The sequence below is a fragment of the Convolutriloba macropyga genome, chromosome 2 (assembly GCF_964194025.1).
Source record: "Convolutriloba macropyga chromosome 2, txConMacr16.3, whole genome shotgun sequence".
NCBI classification, from domain to species: domain Eukaryota; kingdom Metazoa; phylum Xenacoelomorpha; order Acoela; family Convolutidae; genus Convolutriloba; species Convolutriloba macropyga.
This window is the reverse complement of record NC_134469.1, coordinates 68,964,672-68,983,734: the sequence shown is the minus strand read 5'-3', so window position 1 is coordinate 68,983,734 and position 19,063 is coordinate 68,964,672. Positions and strand designations below refer to the sequence as shown.

At 36.2% G+C, this 19,063-nt stretch overlaps 1 protein-coding gene across 4 annotated transcripts in view; it reads left to right on the top strand.

Moving 5' to 3' along the window:
• Window positions 1-19,063, top strand: part of LOC142334651 (uncharacterized) — a 148,532-nt gene that overhangs the window by 112,283 nt on the left and 17,186 nt on the right. For all 4 annotated transcript variants that reach the window (XM_075382856.1, XM_075382857.1, XM_075382859.1 and 1 more), the window contains 6 exons: window positions 13,138-13,307; window positions 14,020-14,095; window positions 14,249-14,385; window positions 18,192-18,241; window positions 18,341-18,598; window positions 18,965-19,052. In XM_075382856.1, the coding sequence (XP_075238971.1) occupies window positions 13,138-13,307; window positions 14,020-14,095; window positions 14,249-14,385; window positions 18,192-18,241; window positions 18,341-18,598; window positions 18,965-19,052 (779 nt within the window). The remainder of the gene's footprint in view (window positions 1-13,137; window positions 13,308-14,019; window positions 14,096-14,248; window positions 14,386-18,191; window positions 18,242-18,340; window positions 18,599-18,964; window positions 19,053-19,063) is intronic.

The window sequence follows — 19,063 nt, the reverse complement described above, 5'->3', positions numbered from 1 at the left end:
ACAAGATTTTTTAAAATTTGCATTTGTTTTTAGCTGGACAGTGTAGCGTTCAGCTCAATAGTTTCCAAGTATGCGATTCACGGACACTGTTTTGGGAGACTTATACTTATGGTGTGAAAAGCGGTTCCTAGAAATTGTCCCCCCGCATCAGCCCCCTTACACACATCAACCTACCCTCACTGCACAGTGCAGCCAGAGATCCACCTCCCTCTGTTGCCGCCGCGACGCCCCTTCACCTTAGCTAAAGCTAGTCTCACTTAACCGTGGCTGGCTATTGACGGAGCCAACTGCTCGCCGGTCGTCGAGAGCAGTTCGCCCGGCGTTTGTCAGTTATGTTTGTGTTAGGTTATTTTCTTTTTTCACTCCTGCGGCTTAATTGGAACTGGGGTTGATCGAGCGCAGATGCTCGGAAACCGAATCTGAATAGATCGGAACTCTTAAAAAAGTGGGTTGAATTTACTTGTTTAGTTCTGAAATAGCAGTTCTAATTTGGCAATGGTATCAATCCCTTTTTTTTCTCGTTTATGAGCAGGATTCAACCCATTTACCATTTCCAATCCTAATTTGCTTACTTTTTGATATTTGTTTTGAAAACTTAGTTTGTATCTTTTTGCTTTCAGTGGTGGTTGTATTTCCAATTAAGGCCATGGTAATCCAATGAGTTGTTTCCCCGCCCATTTGAGTCATCTGTTTTTTCAATTGCTCTCGAACAAAATTCGAAGCATTGATTGTAAACGTACTGGCCTTTATGATGCAAGATTTTGCTTAACCGTTTTTGCGCCTTTGTTCTGAAACATTTGTCCACTTTTCAAGTGTCTTCACTTTTCTCGTCTTCATTTTTGAGTGATCTCACTCCAAAGTAAATTTTGCTGCTTAAGTAAAAGCGATTGTTGCAAAAGAATTCTTTATGAATCAATAGCCGAGTAGCGAATGCTGGATGGTTAAGATGTCAGACTGCCTATCGTGAGCGCGGTGGTTCGAACCCCCTGTGAGGTCGATTTTTTTGCGCTTATAAAAGAGTTCTAAGCTACATACTCTCAATTAAATTGCCCCGCTTGTTTTTCGAGAGCAATTCGTTCGACGTTAGTCGTTTTATGCCTTCTCTCTGTTTTTTGTTGAGAATAATTAATTGCTCTCGTAAAGAAGCAATTATTGTAAACTTTTGTGTCTTTTTAATGCAAAAGTTTTGCTTAACCGTTTTGATTTTTCGAGTGACTTTTAAGCCCTTGACTTTCTGGGTTTTACGTGATCTAAAATTCTCTTTCAGTCAATATTTCGAGCAGCTGAACTCAATTGGCGGCAATATAATACTCAAAATCAAATGAAAACTAGCCGAAAATGTTGCCATTATTCACTTTAAATCTTAATAGTGGTATATATTAACCTCTAAATGGGTTATTTGAAGCCCAATATTGAACTTCTTCGTCCCATTCCCATTAAGGCTCCCTTCCCCCACGCCTGCACATCGTTCAGGCTGTAAGAGCCCCGTGTAGCCGAAAAACCCCCTCCTACCGTTGCCCTTCATGTTAATCGGTTTATGTTCTGATTTAGCAACTAATAATTTTCAAGTTTTTCGAATTGAAGTCATAATTTTTTATTTTCCCCATGTTTCAACATCATAACATTCATACACGGTTTCAATTGAATAGATAAAGGGTTAGTGAATAAAATTGAATGAATAGATCAGTTCATTTAAACGGGATAAACCGATAAAGCCCGGTCACTAAGTCACAGATAGCATATTAGTTTATAAATTTAGTTAAAGCGAAATCTTGTTAGACTTCATTTGAGAAGCTGAATTCTGTTTGTAATAATTGTTAAATCATACTGAAACTGATCACCACATTAATATACATTTTTAAGTTTAAAAATACTTTCAATTGTATCTTTTTTACGTTTTTGTTTTAATCCCAATTGACGTCAGTGACATTAGTGAGGATATTTTTCTGGCCTTCTGCTTGCTATTTTTTTGCCAATCAGGTTTTTATACCGTCCATTTAAATGTGGTAATGTATGCTCATTATTAAAAGCGCTGTCTAATTTTTATTGTATGGATGTTCAGATACCAAGTAATTTCGTTGGTATAAAACGTTGAGAAATATTGAGAAATGTGAAATAAATTTTGAACTGTTTTGTCGTAGTTTTTTTCCATCTCTTGGTTTGTTCTACAATTGGGACATTTTAGTATGACTGGCCCATTTCTATACTCTTTTTTGCTTAAAGGAACTTATCATTGGCTTTGTGTCCCGTTTTTTTTTTTGAAAAAAATGTTATTTTTAGTTTTAGTTTTCAGTTCAGCTTCTTTTTTCATAAACTATCTTGAAATATCATATTTTCTCATGAGTGGTTTTAGTATATACAAGTTTCTAAACGGGATAGGGATTATTGATAGAGAAGGCTCTTTGAGTCGTTTCTGGAAATCTTCCGGCTTTGGTTCAATATCTGTTCAAACATTTTTGTGATTTTTCTAACTCAAGTTGGAGATGTGACTTTGGTCACGCCGAAAAAGGAACTGGAACAAAAAACCGATTTGTTTTTAGTGATTTTAGTAAAGAAATATCTAATTTCAGAGGGCAGTCAACGGTGTTTATAAATGGTTTGCAACGTTCAAAGTTCAATTTAGGTCTAGTTGTTTGTTTAGTCAATGCAAATTCTTTGAATTGTAGGTCAGTGCTTGTCCTGCTATGATTATTTTGTTCGATTTGCTTTTGATCGCTGCTTTCATTCTTCATAAGTGATGATTTTCACGTTTGAATCCTTGTTTACGTCACTCACCGTTCGAAATGAAACGGTGTTTGAACCAATTTTAGTTTTAAAAACTAAAGAGTTTCTTTTAGTGTTGAATCTGATTGCCTCGTCTTTTGATTTTTTGCAATGCTTTCCTCATCTTCCTTTTTACTTTGTTGAGTGTAAAAAAAGGAGTATCGTACGTAACGAAAACTGTTGCTGATTGAAAAGTAAATTTGAAATGGGTTAAAATTGTTCTGAATCTATTCAGCTGTATTCAAGCAGATTTTCAAATTTTATGGTTTTTAATTGCTCTCGAACGAAGTTAGTATTAATTTTATTTGGTCATGTCGGTCCTTTTGCGATTTTTCGCTCGACCGATTTTCCGTCCAATCTTTTCGACTTTTCGTCCTCAAAGCGGAAAACATGAAGTGCCATTTTCAAAGTGCAGTCGACGGTGTTTCTAAACGGTTTACCCAGTTTTTTGTCCAATTTAGGTCTAGTTATTTGTTTAGTCAAGGAAAATTCCTTGAATTGTAGGTCAGGGCTTGTCCAACTATGGTTATCTATTCGGTTTACCTTTGATCACCTTTTTTTCATAAGTCACGATTGTCGCGTTTGGCTCATTCACTCATTTATCTCTCACAGTTTGAAATGAATGGATATTCAATTCTTCCATCCATCGAATTAAGTATTGTAGTGAATACTGTCAAAGTCAAATGAGCGAAATCCAAGGAAACGTTATAAGCCGATAAAGCCCGGTCATTTACTCATAGTGCATTAGGTTATCAAAGTTCATTAAAGCGGTTGCTAGCTTGCATTAGATTTAAGCCTATCAATAGCCGAGTTGTGAATGCTGGATGGTTAAAATGGCAGACTGCCTATCTTGAGCGCAGTGGTTTGAACCCCTGTGGGGTCAATTTTTTGCGCCCATAAAAGAGATCTAAGCTACATACTCTCAATTAAATTGCCCCGCTTGTTGTTCGAGAGCAATTCGTTCGACGTTAGTCGTTTTATGCCTTCACTCTGTTTTTCGTTGAGAATAATTAATTGCCCTCGTAAAGAAGCAATTATTGTAAACGTGTGTCTTTTTTTGCAAAATTTTTGCTTAACCGTTTTGATTTTTCGAGTGACTTTTAAGCCCTGCACTTTCTGGGTTTTGCGTGATTTAAAATTCTCTCTCAGTCAATATTTCGAGCAGCTGAACTCAATTGGCGGCAATTTAATACTCAAAGTCAAATGAAAAGTTTGCCCAAAATGTTGCCGTTTTTCACTTTAAATCTTTATAGCGGTATATATTAACCTCTAATGTGGTTATTTGAAGCCCACTATAGAACTTCTTAGTCCCATTCCCATTAAGGCTCACCTTCCCCACTCCTGCACATCGTTCAGGTTCTAAAAGCCAAGCCCCGTGCAGCCGAAAAACCCCCTCTCGCCGTTGCACAGATGTGATTGGTAGCTGTGAGTAACAACGTGGTTGTAGCGTAGTGGTTATGATGTCTGACTGCTATCCTGGCGGTCGAGTTTTCGAACCCCTCTGGGGTCCGAATTTTTGCGCCCAGAAAATTCAACACCTCACATTAAATTAACACCCGCCTGCTGTTCGCGAGCAATTCATCTGATGTTAATTGGTTTATGTTCTGATTTAACAACTAATAATTTTCAAGCTCTTCACGAATTTAAGTCATAATTTCTTTCCCCATGTTTCAACATCATAACATTCCTACAGGGTTTCAACTGAATAGATAAAGGGTTAGTGAATAAAACTGAATGAATAGATAAGTTCATTTAAACGGGATAAACCGATAAAGCCCTGTCACTAAGTCACAGTTAGCATATTAGTTTATAAATTTAGTTAAAGCGAAATCTTGTTAGACTTCATTTGAGAAGCTGAGTTCTGTTTGTAATAATTTTTAAATCATACTGAAACTGATCACCACATTACTATACATTTTTAAGTTTAAAAATACTTTCAATTGTATCTTTTCTTCTGTTTTGTTTTAATCCCAATTGACGTCAGGAACATAAGTGAGGATATTTTTCTGGCCTTCTGCTTGCTATTTTTTTTGCCAATCAGGTTTTTATACCGTCCATTTAAATGTGGTAATGTATGTTCATTTTTAAAAGCGCTGTCTAATTTTTATTGTATGGAGCTGCCAAGCCCCGTGCAGCTGAATTGTAGGTCAGTGCTTGTCCTGCTATGATTATTTTGCTCGATTTGCTTTTGATCGCTGCTTTCATTCTTCATAAGTGACGATTTTCACGTTTGAATCCTTGTTTACGTCACTCACCGTTCGAAATGAAACGGTGTTTGAACCAATTTTAGTTTTAAAAACTAAAGAGTTTATTTTAGTGTTGAATCTGATTGCCTCGTCTTTTGATTTTTTGCAATGCTTTCCTCATCTTCCTTTTTACTTTGTTGAGTGTAAAAAAGGAGTATCGTACGTAACGAAAACTGTTGCTGATTGAAAAGTAAATTTGAAATGGGTTAAAATTGTTCTGAATCTATTCAGCTGTATTCAAGCAGATTTTCAAATTTTATGGTTTTTAATTGCTCTCGAACGAAGTTAGTATTAATTTTATTTGGTCATGTCGGTCCTTTTGCGATTTTTCGCTCGACCGATTTTCCGTCCAATCTTTTCGACTTTTCGTCCTCAAAGCGGAAAACATGAAGTGCCATTTTCAAAGTGCAGTCGACGGTGTTTCTAAACGGTTTACCCAGTTTTTTGTCCAATTTAGGTCTAGTTATTTGTTTAGTCAAGGAAAATTCCTTGAATTGTAGGTCAGGGCTTGTCCTACTATGGTTATCTATTCGGTTTACCTTTGATCACCTTTTTTTCATAAGTCACGATTGTCGCGTTTGGCTCATTCACTCATTTATCTCTCACAGTTTGAAATGAATGGATATTCAATTCTTCCATCCATCGAATTAAGTATTGTAGTGAATACTGTCAAAGTCAAATGAGCGAAATCCAAGGAAACGTTATAAGCCGATAAAGCCCGGTCATTAACTCATAGTGCATTAGGTTATCAAAGTTCATTAAAGCGGTTGCTAGCTTGCATTAGATTTAAGCCTATCAATAGCCGAGTTGTGAATGCTGGATGGTTAAAATGTCAGACTGCCTATCTTGAGCGCAGTGGTTCGAACCCCTGTGGGGTCAATTTTTTGCGCCCATAAGAGATCTAAGCTACATACTCTCAATTAAATTGCCCCGCTTGTTGTTCGAGAGCAATTCGTTCGACGTTAGTCGTTTTATGCCTTCTCTCTGTTTTTCGTTGAGAATAATTAATCGCCCTCGTAAAGAAGCAATTATTGTAAACGTGTGTCTTTTTTTGCAAAATTTTTGCTTAACCGTTTTGATTTTTCGAGCGACTTTTAAGCCCTGCACTTTCTGGGTTTTGCGTGATCTAAAATTCTCTCTCAGTCAATATTTCGAGCAGCTGAACTCAATTGGCGGCAATTTAATACTCAAAGTCAAATGAAAAGTTTGCCCAAAATGTTGCCATTTTTCACTTTAAATCTTAATAGCGGTATATATTAACCTCTAATGTGGTTATTTGAAGCCCACTATTGAACTTCTTAGTCCCATTCCCATTAAGGCTCACCTTCCCCACTCCTGCACATCGTTCAGGTTCTAAAAGCCAAGCCCCGTGCAGCCGAAAAACCCCCTCTCGCCGTTGCACAGATGTGATTGGTAGCTGTGAGTAACAACGTGGTTGTAGCGTAGTGGTTATGATGTCTGACTGCTATCCTGGCGGTCGAGTTTTCGAACCCCTCTGGGGTCCGAATTTTTGCGCCCAGAAAATTCAACACCTCACATTAAATTAACACCCGCCTGCTGTTCGCGAGCAATTCATCTGATGTTAATTGGTTTATGTTCTGATTAAACAACTAATAATTTTCAAGCTCTTCACGAATTTAAGTCATAATTTCTTTCCCCATGTTTCAACATCATAACATTCCTACAGGGTTTCAACTGAATAGATAAAGGGTTAGTGAATAAAACTGAATGAATAGATAAGTTCATTTAAACGGGATAAACCAATAAAGCCCTGTCGCTAAGTCACAGTTAGCATATTAGTTTATAAATTTAGTTAAAGCGAAATCTTGTTAGACTTCATTTGAGAAGCTGAGTTCTGTTTGTAATAATTTTTAAATCATACTGAAACTGATCACCACATTAATATACATTTTTAAGTTTAAAAATAATTTCAATTGTATCTTTTCTTCTGTTTTGTTTTAATCCCAATTGACGTCAGGAACATAAGTGAGGATATTTTTCTGGCCTTCTGCTTGCTATTTTTTGTCAATCAGGTTTTTATACCGTCCATTTAAATGTGGTAATGTATGCTCATTTTTAAAAGCGCTGTCTAATTTTTATTGTATGGATGTTCAGATACCAAGTAATTTCGTTGGTATAAAACGTTGAGAAATATTGAGAAATGTGAAAGAAGTTTTGAACTATTTTGTCGTAGTTTTTTTCCAGCTCTTGGTTTGTTCTACAATCTGGACATTTTTTTTATGACTGGCCAATTTCTATACTCTTATTTGCTTAAATGATCACGTTTTTCTTTTTTCATAAGTCACGATTGTCTCGTTTGACTCATTCACTCATTTATCTCACTCTGAGTTTGAAATGAATGGATATTAAATTCTTCCGCTCATCGAAATAAGTATTGTAGTGAATACTGTCAAAGTCAAATGAGCAATATCCAAAGAAACGTGATAAGCCGATAAGGCCCGGTCATTAAGTCATTATGCATTAGGTTATCAAAGTTCTTTAAAGCTGTTGCTAGCTTGCATTAGGTTTAAGCCTATTGTTTAAAAACTGTATCAAGTGTAATTTTGGAGTCTAATCAAATTTGCAGAATTTGCACGCCAAATTAGAACTTTTTGACACTTACAAAAAATTCTAAGCATTTATTGACACCTAGAAATGAAGAGGCGCTCAATTTATATCTGTTCCCTTTACCTGTAAAAATCACAATTTAGGTTAGTGGGTGTCAAGTGCAGATGTTCTCTGGCAATCTGCTGGCGATACTTTTACTTTAATTTTACAGTAATTGGGAGTGAGTCTTTTATAAAAAGAGATTTTTCACTAAAAGCTGCTTTTTCACTAAGATTTAAAATCCTGGCTTTTTCTTTTACCTTTTTCTCCTAATTTTACTCTTCAAAATTTCTTTTAAATCCCTTTCCTCCTTAGCTTTAGCTTTTTAAGTTCCTCTTTTTAAGTTGCTCTCTCCTTTACTGTAGAGCGCTTAGAGTTCTTATTAAGTTAACTTCTGAGTTTTCCAAAACACTAATTTTTATTTGAGAAACCTTTCGTTTGTCACAATCTACTTTTCATAAGTCTTCGTCTTAAAACAATTCAGTTTTCCCCTATGGGGGAGAACACTATCCCCTCGTTGATTACGCCTACTCCCAGCGAAAACCAAAATATGTATTCTTCAATCACTCAAAAAGGCTTGTCGAAAGAAACCAACTCAAGCGAATTCCAGATCATGCAAATTATTCCTCCTTTTACGAAATCAATTATTTCAAACACAGATTCTTTGAACAACGCCTATCTTCAGTGTGCTAAATCAATTCTGCACGAATTCCCGCAAGAAGCACGAAATCAAATAACAATCAGCAAAACATTCGCATACATAAGAGACAAAAGACTTCATTCGCTGACTGTTGTTTCACCACCAACTGTCAAAAAGCAATACCATTCGATTAGATCCAGAGGCCTAAATTTACTAGGCAAAACCGTTTTTCCTATGGGCAAACATTTCCTCAACACAGAAAAATCATTCTATCCTAGAAGATACAATATCAAATTCAGTAATCTCCCTTATGTTTGCACAGACACTGAAGCCCTGAAACTAATAGATCTTCCAGAGGGAATAGAACATAGCCCCGCAATTATTCGAATGAAAGAAAACATAGGAGGCGATCTCATCTTCAATGGTTATGCAACACTGAGTGTGACAGTGAAAAACGCAACTGAAGAGGAAAGATTAAAAACTTGGTCATATGAAAATCGGATCGCAGAATTCAAAGAATGGAACAGCTTAGAGATCAAGTTCCATGCTCCCTCATTACATAACTGCAGTTACTGTGAAGAAAGAAAACTACAGTATCGGGGACACCATAAAGATTGGTGCTACTTATGGCAAAACCAGCTACAAAGAATCAAAAATGTGCAAAACATAAACAAAGAAACAAAGAATAATCGTGCTGAAAAGCAGAAACCAACAAATTTTCATAAAGCTCCCGAAACTGAAACAATCAGTGACACCTCCTCTTGCAACTTGACCATAGATGAAGAGGAAGTGGAAGAAACTTATACAGAAGAAATTTGTAGTGGCACAACAGAAAATGCTACAGTCATAGAACAAGAAACAGAAAACGCTGACAAAACCTCAACCAACATACAAAACGCTGAATGTAATGTTTCCGCCTATCTTAATACAGAGAAGTTTCAATCTTTAGAGCTTGATAATAGTGCTGTTCTCAAACAGTACAGACCAGGCGCCAAAAGGCCACTTAGTGAAACACAAAAACAACAAAACGCGCAAATCGCAAAACACTTCTTGAACGATCAGTGGATTAAGAAGAAAAATCAGTTCGAACAAAACAAAAATGATTGAGCACAAAGTTTTCTGTTTGAATTCATGTGGCCTTAAGAGCCCGAAAAAATTCTTCGCAATAATCGAAAAATGCTACAAATTAGCTAGCGGAACTTTATTCATTTTGTGTATCCAAGAATCGAAAATTCCAGCTCTATCTCGTTCACACGAAACAGTTCTTGAGCAATACAAATTACGCTATCATCTAGTGCCTGCAATAAACTGCAGTGGAGGTTTAGTTACAGTTTGGAGTGAAGAACTAAAAACTGATAATCAAATACTGCAATCACGAGATCACTCTGGAATTAATTTTACGGAACTCAATCTAACTGTATTCAATGTATATCTGAATACAAGCTCCTATTGTGAAAAGTTGAAGCAATTAAGCTCAAATCTCTCGAAACTCAACACGGAACGATCTATTGTTTTAGCAGGGGATTTTAATGCTTTCAGTCATGATTCGCGAAACACATCAACTGCTCTTCGAAGCGTAGACGATAGAGTTAAGCGATTTGTAAAGCTCCAAACGGTTACAGAGCATGCTCTACTATTTGATGCAGCGGTAGAACTGGACGTACTTGATTTCACACACTATGACAAAAGAACATCGTCTTTTTCACGAATAGACTATTTTTTTACAAACCAAACCCAGTACAGCGAAATGAAAGTACATCGGAGCAATTTCTCAGATCACATGCTGTTAAAACTAAGCAACAAAAGCGAAGAAAAAGAACGAGGCCAAAGCTTTTGGAAAATGAACGATGCTATTTTATTTCCAAACAAAGAGTACATCAAAACAGAAATAGAAGCCTTTGGAATGAACTGTTTGACACATGAAAGTTATGAAGAGCTGAAGTGCCACATACGTGATGTCTGCCAAGCCTTAGCTATTAATAAATCAAAAATCTTAAGCTCGCAAATGAAAAACATCCTGGCCGAAGAGAAAAGGCTGAGAGAACAAATACAAAATCATGACTCCAATGAAAAAATTTTAAAACGATATAATGATACAGTCTCGAAAATAAATGCGTATGACAACAACAAACAAAAAGATCAGTTCATCCACTTCAAGAAACTGACCCAATCATGCGAACTTGGAAACGCGAAAGACTTGAAAACTTGGGCAAGGCAAAAAAACAACACGAACAATATTACTTCACTTAGGGTTGGTGCAAGTGTTACAACAAATCAGGAAGAAATCATCAAAGTCTTTGAAAACCATTTTTCACAGCTTTACAAAAGCAAGAAAAAAGGCTCTTTTGAGATTTTTCTTGACCATTTGAACGAGCGCAAAAACGAAGCAACAAATGATGTAAATGAAATCACCATAGATGAAGTATTGAAAGCAATTAACAAACTCAATGCAAAGAGCTCACCGGGTTCGGATGGAATAACCTCAAACTTTTACAAGATTTTTAAGAGAGAAATGGCCCCATTGCTACAAAGCGTTTTCAGCAATATTGTTCGAACTGAAAAAGTCCCTGAAAGCCAAAATATTGCAATCTTAAAACTTCTGCCTAAAACTGATAATCCGAGAACTGTTGATGAATTTAGACCTATAAGCTTGCTGAACACTGACCTCAAAATTCTATCACACATTCTATCTGCCAGAATCATAATAGATCTTGAAGACATAATAGGCCAACATCAGCATGCATACTTGAGCAAAAGACAAATCCATATAGCATTAAAGAAAGTTCGAAAAGCCCATAAGCAACTAAATAACAGCAAATGCCTTGTGAATCTGGATTTTTCAAAAGCTTTTGACAAAGTAGACAGAGATTACATCTTCGCCCTTCTCGATAAAATTGGCATTGACCAATACACAAAATCTGCCATCAGAACAGTTTAGAAACGAAAGCAATTATTGAAATCAATGGCTACCTTTCCAAAACAATTGTACTACAACGCGGAGTTAGGCAAGGTTGTCCCCTTTCAGCTTTACTTTTCATACTTGCTGTTGAGCCCTTGCTTTGCTGTATAGACAACTCACCACATATTAAAGGATTCACCAGCTCAAAAACAGTGGCTTATGCAGACGACATTACTTGCTCAATACGCATATCATCGATTGAAGGACTATTTGACACTGTCAAAGATTTTTGCGATTGCACTCAACTAGAAATCAACGTCAAAAAGAGTGAGATCCTGTCAACGAGAGACATAGCTTTCTATAAAACTGTACGTGTAACAAAAATCCTGGGCATTAAATTCTTTACTGATAAATCATCAACAAACTTACTTGATCTCATCAAAACACAAATTGCCATTTACATGCGCTTCATTTCTCGATCGAAAACTTTAAGAGCCAAGAGACAAATCATTGAAACTTTTATCCTTCCAAAGTTCCTGTATTATTCAAGACACACGGACACAACAGTAAATATTCTGACGAATGTTCAAAAACTCATCAACAATCTACTAAAAACTGGTGACAAAATGGAAATTAGAAGTGAAGTTCTTTACCAATCTGTTGCTGTGGGCGGTATCTCTCTTCCACATATTACATCAAAAATAATCTCAGCAAAACTGATAGACGAAATTAACTCATCAAACGAGAACGATGTTTCCTTTCCAAATGACTTAACAATTTTGTTAAAATCTTTAAAGCTCAAAGTCTCTCAAACTGACAACAGTATCCTTCTGTTTAAGAACAACATCGAAACTTCCCTGAGACTTAACAAAGCCTTAAGAACAAGTGAGATTTACTGGTATATCATTGCTCAAGTTTTTCCAACAAGTTTTATCGAGGACCGCTTAAACAAATCCGTCATAAAGTACAATTGTTCAACGAAAGAATTAACTCTCTTTAGCAAAAATATCTGGAAATTTTACAAACTTTTGCCACAACAACAAAATCTTTTATATCGCCTCGCCTTCAATTGTCTTGTTGACAAACAGATTAGATGGATGAAAAATTTTTCAGAGTCACCAATTTGCAGCTATTGCGAAAAAGAGTTTGAAACATCGGAACATTTAATTCTCAAATGCGAACAATTATCTGGAGCGAGAAGTACCCTAAGGCTGAATAGTTGGCGCGACGTCTTTGTAAATATGAAAGTTGAAACTCTTAGATTTACGGCAAGTGTCCTAAATGGATCCTGGCAAGAAACCCCTGAACAAACAAAAAACTATTTGAATTTTGTACTTAATTTGTAAAGCTTCAACAATGAAATCTGATAAATTTTCCTTGTAAATACCAACTGTAACGATTCATCAATGAAACCTGCTGAATTATTTCAACATCATTGTAAATAACAACTGTAAATAATAGCATCTGAATTTATTATTTAAAAGCCTAAAAAAAACTTTAATTTTACATGTGGTATACAAGTTCTTTTACATGTGGTCTATAAGTTCTAGTAACATCATTTGAAGCCCCTTAGAAAACCTTTTGCCCCGCTACTACCCCCCCCCCCCCTCCCGGATGAAGCAGGCAATAATAGAATTGAGCTTTCATCAGAAGTTTGAGATCAATTCCTTCGACATTAATTGGTTATGTTTCTCTTATTGAGGTTCTCATAAGTTGTGTAGAAAGGTCAACCTCTTTGGTGCTCAGTTTCTGTAATGAAACATCTGAAATTGAAATATTTTGGATTACAATACATTAAAAAAGTTCTTGATTGTATTGGTTTGCAGTATTTGTGTACCTTTAAATCTCTTATTTGTTGAATTTGATTGCTCGGCGTACTTTTGTAAGTACTAAACGACACAGAAAGTGACAGCGTCTGTTACTGGAGTATGCCTCGATCATATTGTTTTCGTTTTTGAACAGGGTATACGGTTTGCTTTTAGACAACGGAACCAATATCGGCTCTGCGAATTGGAGCTCAACGGGGCAAAGATTGGATGCTGCTCTCAGTTTGGCTAGTGGGAGTAACGTGTTTGATGTACATAAGAAGCAGCCAGGAGTTGTGCTGAAGAAACACCAGATCTTCATGATGCACTCTCTGCAGAACTCAGCTGTTAGTTTTATCATCACTTTCCACCTCTATCCACATTCCCTACTTATCAATACAATATTCATATATTATATTCAGTCATTATAATTTGGTTAAGGATATTTCATGAATTAAACATTGTATTAGAACTCATGCTATGAGAATTTTGAACAATCTCTGGCGAGATTAATTCCATGCTTGTTTTTCTAGTTTCCACAGTGTCTGTCTAGGTTTATTTGTCAAGACAAAATATAAAATATTGAACGAGTTTATTTTTAATGGTGAACAGCTAATTGCTCAACGAGGTACCAGCAGCCTGATGTCGCAATTATATTCTCTGGCGGTCGATGTGACTGGTTCTAGATTATAATGCTGGCTGATGATCATTATCTATATCATATATATTGAAGCTGTATGCCATTTTCAATTATACCAGCTCTAGCAGGAAAAGATACTCTGCGAAAGGAACGTTTGGAAAGATTAAAAAATTGGTGTACTGAGTTCAGTTGGTGAATTATGTGAGACAAGTAAGTTACTTTGTTTGGTTGATCGCAGTAGTAATTGTTTGGGCTCTTTTGGCCAGGACTTCTTGGTTTCTGCAAACTCGGATTGTTTTTAATTAAGCGCTTTACTGCGTGGCAGCTTAATTTAAGTCATCTGAAAAGTGAAACAAGGGAATAGTTCAATGCTCAATCATCTAACCGGTCGAGGATGAACAGATCACTTTATGTTTCAGATTGGTACAACTAATGAGGAAAAGAAGCTGTCTAATGTTGAGACGTACTCAGCTCAACTAGCAAGCAAAAGAACTGGTAGGACTAATTCTGAGAAATCTCTCTATAAATCAATTAGCACGATTCCAGCTTTATTAATGGTATATATAGAAGTCAGAAATGAACATTATAGCATTGTACCGTAATTCACATAATTCAGATTTTTTTTGTTGACAAGATGTGTGTTGACAGGTCTTGGCTACAACCCGGTTGTGCTGAAGCATTTATGTGTATGTGGTAATGAGAACGATGTACATGCAGAAACTCCATTGAGGGTACAATATGTCTGGATCAAATTATTAGAGCTTGACATCCCTAAACATTGCAAGGTATTCATATTCTAGTAATCAGCACGTGAATGTAGGCTTGTAATTAACAGCAGTGTATTCATTGAGAGTTCTACTATTGGTTTTGCTGAAACGTTCCAAGGCGCCGTCAGCTACTCAAATGGAAAATACTTAAGTGCTGGTTCTCGTACAATCCATATAATTTGGAATGTTTCGGGAAGTAGCTGAGAAGGCTTAAAGTCAAATTAAAAAAGTCAATTTTCAATGTCCGAGACCAAAATAAGGATGATGCAGTTTTCATGTTACGTACATCGTTTTTAAAGTTTTTAATAGCTGTAAGCTGAGCGGAGCTATGTTGCGTTGCTCTGGTTTTTTCCCGTCGTCTGTCGCTCTTTTGCTTTCTGTTGATAAAACAAAATTGATTGCAAGATAAGCGGTGACAAGGGCCTGATAGCCTAGTGGTTAATGCTTCCGATTCTTACGCCGGGGATTAGGGTGTGAACCTCTGCGTTGTCAAAACTTTGTAACCAAAAATGTTCTCAATGATGCACATCCTTGGAATTGAAGTTTTTAAGTTGGCCGTTAAAAATTTTTCCCCACTCATTTCTGCATCTGTTTCTATCTGTGTTTTACGCCACGCAAGTCTTTCGCAGCTATTACGACAGTCTCTTAGCTATGTTTGCTAAATGACTCTTGATTGTTGTTAACAGTTCATAGCGGCATTAAGAAACTAAGGATTTCCTGTCATTGTGTTGTATATTGGTAATGTCAACTTAAACTATAAAGTAATGAAATATGCATTTTTCAGTCTTTTTATAGCTGCGAAGCTGTAAGAGGAGCTATATTGCGGTGCTCTTAATTTTTAATAGCCGCCCTCATCTTCTCAGCCGGCTATTATAGCGCTCCTATTTTTTTTTACTTCGTCGAACTTTTTTTTCGTTTTACCATTTTGCCGCTTTTTCAGCATTTTGCGTGAAATCTTTTTGACTTCTCTAGGCTAGTTTCTCTCTTCTCTCATTCTGCTAAAAGTGAATTTGAACATCAGTTGCTCAGCAAAGCAATTAAAAATGAGCAGAGTCAGAATAAAAAAATTGAAGTCAGAAATAGAAACGGGATAAACCCATAAAGCCCAATTTTCGATGCCCGCTATTTGAACGTCGTTCCTATAAGTCTTATTTACCATCTCTTATGCTTATTGGTTTTGATAGTAGCCCCTGTAGCCTCTCTCTAAGAAACAGAAGTTTGTTCAACTACGAAATGCCATCAAAATAAATCGGACTTAAAAAATGTTTTTGTATAAAAATCTTTTTTGTCGATATCTTCTATTCTTTCAATCCCAATTATGCTTATTGGAATCAACGGCTGCTATTTTCCGGCAATCGGATAAAAACGAATAAGAAGATATAAGATATGTTTTTGTTTCGTCGTCTGACGCTCTTTACCGTTTTGCATTTGTTCACACAGCAAAGCTGAAATCAAATTTTCTAAATTACTTCTTCCTCTCACTAACGGCATTTGCGCGCATGGAAAATTTCTCACTCTCTCTAGAAAATTTTTTTTGCCCGATTAGATTTTGATCACAAGTGAATTACTTACGCAATAAAATGACTAAACTCAAGTTTAATTTGAATTTGCTTAAGGTCAAAGGAACTCATATGTACAGTAAAGGTCCCTAATAAGAGGCTTCTGCGGGATGAATTTTAGTAAGCTTTATTAATTTCTCGCTGGATTGTTTTTGCCTAGCTTTTTGAACAGCATAGGTTTTGTTTCATTTTAGATCTGTCTCTGTTTCTATCTCTTTCATACAGCCGGTCTATTCTTTCTTCGCAGCCATTCCGACCATCTGCTGGCTAGGTTGAAAAGATTCTTGTCATTTTCATGTCAAGTTTCATCTCTTTTGGAGTCCAATTAATTTAGGAGTTTTTGCACATGGGTGAAGTGTAGATTTTAGTGGTACAAAAAGAAGCCTTTTTGAATACATTAGCAGTAATTTTTGTAAATTTGGAACTAGTTTTGTTGTGTCTGCTTTTCTTTCAACTGCCCATCCAAAATTCTTCTATCCTGCAGGTAAAATACTTTTCGATTCGGCCAAAACGGATTTGGTTTTGAATTTAAGTTTTTTTTAAGATAGAAAAGTTAGCAATGGATGTTGTGATTTAAGTTTCTGTCACTTTCTTCGAAATCAAGTAGTCAATAACTTCTTGTGAGATTGATTCTGGCTTCTTGCGAAGACTTTTTATTTCAATGATAGTTTTTGAGACACTAACACCCGGATTTTCTGAAAATATATATATTGTTAATTACTTGCTACTGAACGAAGTTTGAATGTTTAACCCCAGTTTGAGGGTTTGACCCCGGTTTCGTCAGGTTTTTGGTGCCTATAAAAATTATTTAGGCTACACCCCTCTGAAAAAATTTGCCCCACCTCTCGTTCGAATTTGACCGACCTTAGTCGATTTACGTTTTAATTTTAAAGTTTTTTGTTTTTGATATCTTTCTCTGTTCTTTAGAGGTCACGCCACATTTGTATTAGTTTTCAAGCATCAATTTGAGCAATTTTTCCATATCAAAACATCCGTATATTTCAATTACTATTTAATCTCTAAATTGTTGAATATGTTATTGTCTGTTTAGCTCGTCTTTGTTAATTGGTGTGCTGGTAATGGAAAGTTTCGAAATTTTCGCTATTAACTCTGTGTGAATTTCAAAAAGATGAATTGTTTTTTTAAGAAAAAAGATAAATAGTTATTAAAAACGAGATCAACAGGTTAAGCCCGAAAAGCATTAAGTTGCATCAGAGTCCCTTAGATGTCGTTAATAGTCTTACAATCGCTTAGTTTGCTCTAAGGTCTAAATTCAAAGTTGAAAGGTCTTTGTTTTAAAATTTCTGATTCCAAAAAGGTTGTTTTTTTAGTTTATAAAATTTTTTGTACGAGTCATCAGTTAACTTTGGTTACAGTTCATAGTGGTCTTGTACAAGCGTTAAATTATAGTCTGTTTGGTGTTCTTTGGTTCTTCAAGTATTTTTTTAGCAAGTCAAGTGTTTTTGGATTTGTCCCGCAATTCTTTGAATTGGATTTCTGGACTTGTCCTTTTTTATTCAAACTTTTTGATGAGTTTTGAACAAACTGGTGCGGTGATTTTGAGCACGCCAAAGCACGAAGTGCAGCGTTTAGACTTAAATTTTGGAGGTTTTTTTCAATTGGTTTTGCTTTTCCTTTCTTCGTTTTCGGAAGTCGTGACTTTACATTTGGCTTCTGATTTAACTCAATAACTGTTTAAACTTGGAGGACAGAAAGGGAAGCAAAAAAGGATCAACCAATAAAGCCCGCCGCTAAGTTGAAGACTTAGTGCAATAAGTTTTCAAATTTCCTTAGAGTATAATGCTGATTACTGTCCTCCAATTTGGTTGTTGAATTCGCAATCGTTATGGATCTAATGAAAGTGCAGACCAAATTATAACCCCTTTTTGACACTAAATTTTTCACTGTTTCAATCTCAATATATCTCTGTGGGGTCAATGGCTGCTATTTTTGGGCAATCTGTCGGCAACGTTCACCGTTGAATTTAACTGAGCCTATCCCCGTGACTGTGGAAATTGTGAAGCTTACTGTTCAAATTTTGGTATCACTTTTCAGAAAAATTTAAAAAGTGTTGCAATTTTAAAGCTGCAATTTTTCTTGCTCATTATTATCGACAGAAACGAATTTCGATAACAGTTCTCGTTAAGTCAAGCTTTGATCAAAATTTTATCTGCCTCTTCTGGAATCATGCAGCTTTTACTAGAAGCACATGTAAACGCGCAATGACCTTTCGTAATTCTATCATGCCCCTAACTGTTGTTACAGGTGTCGTTGGGAAGAGAAGTTCAAACGAAGGAACTGGAAAGCGTCCACAAGTAAGTTTCAAAGTTTTGGCAACTGTCGCAAATTCTTACCTTGTTTAGCAAAAATCACGCCAGAAAGTTTGCATGCAAACGACTGCTGTTGCATTTTAGTGCTAAGTATGTGAAGGCGTTCTCTGGACGAGATCAGTATCTAGCAGAGGAGTTGTCCTCCCAGCTGGCTGCACTCTCGTGCGGAGGAAAGGGTGTCGATATGGACTTGGTATGGAATTCGCAGACATCCCCCGAAGCTTGTCTGGGTGCATGTGGTGTCGTGTTGGAGCTGGCCGAGAAAGTAGCGAAAGGCGAGCTCAGCAATGCCTTTGCTCTCATCCGTCCTCCCGGACATTTAGCCGAGAACAGTCAACCCTTGTTCGTGTACCATTTCATTCCGTTTCAAAATTTAGGAAATTTTGTTCATCAAATTTTTGTTTTGTTGAGACAGTAAATCGAAAGATAATCAATAGAGAGCTATATGTATAGAAGTTAAAAATAGTTTTGAAAACATGAATGTTGTCTCTTATTGTTTTCATATTTTGAAAAAGAAGGTGCAAATGTTCTACTTTTATATTTAGGACTGAAAATATTCACTTTTGAGTGCATTTTAGTGTCACTATTTTATTGCTTGTGATCTACCTGTTCTTCATAGTTGCTTTGCTTAAAATTTCCGATAAGTTGATAATCCTGGGTTGTGGAAGTTGAAGTTGATCTGTGGAAGTAATCAGTCTTTCATTTCAGGGGTTTCTCATTCTTCAACAATGTCGCCATAGCTGCCAAAACTTTGCTGTCAAAAAACCTGGCCAGAAAAATTGCAATAATAGATTGGGTAAGTTTTAC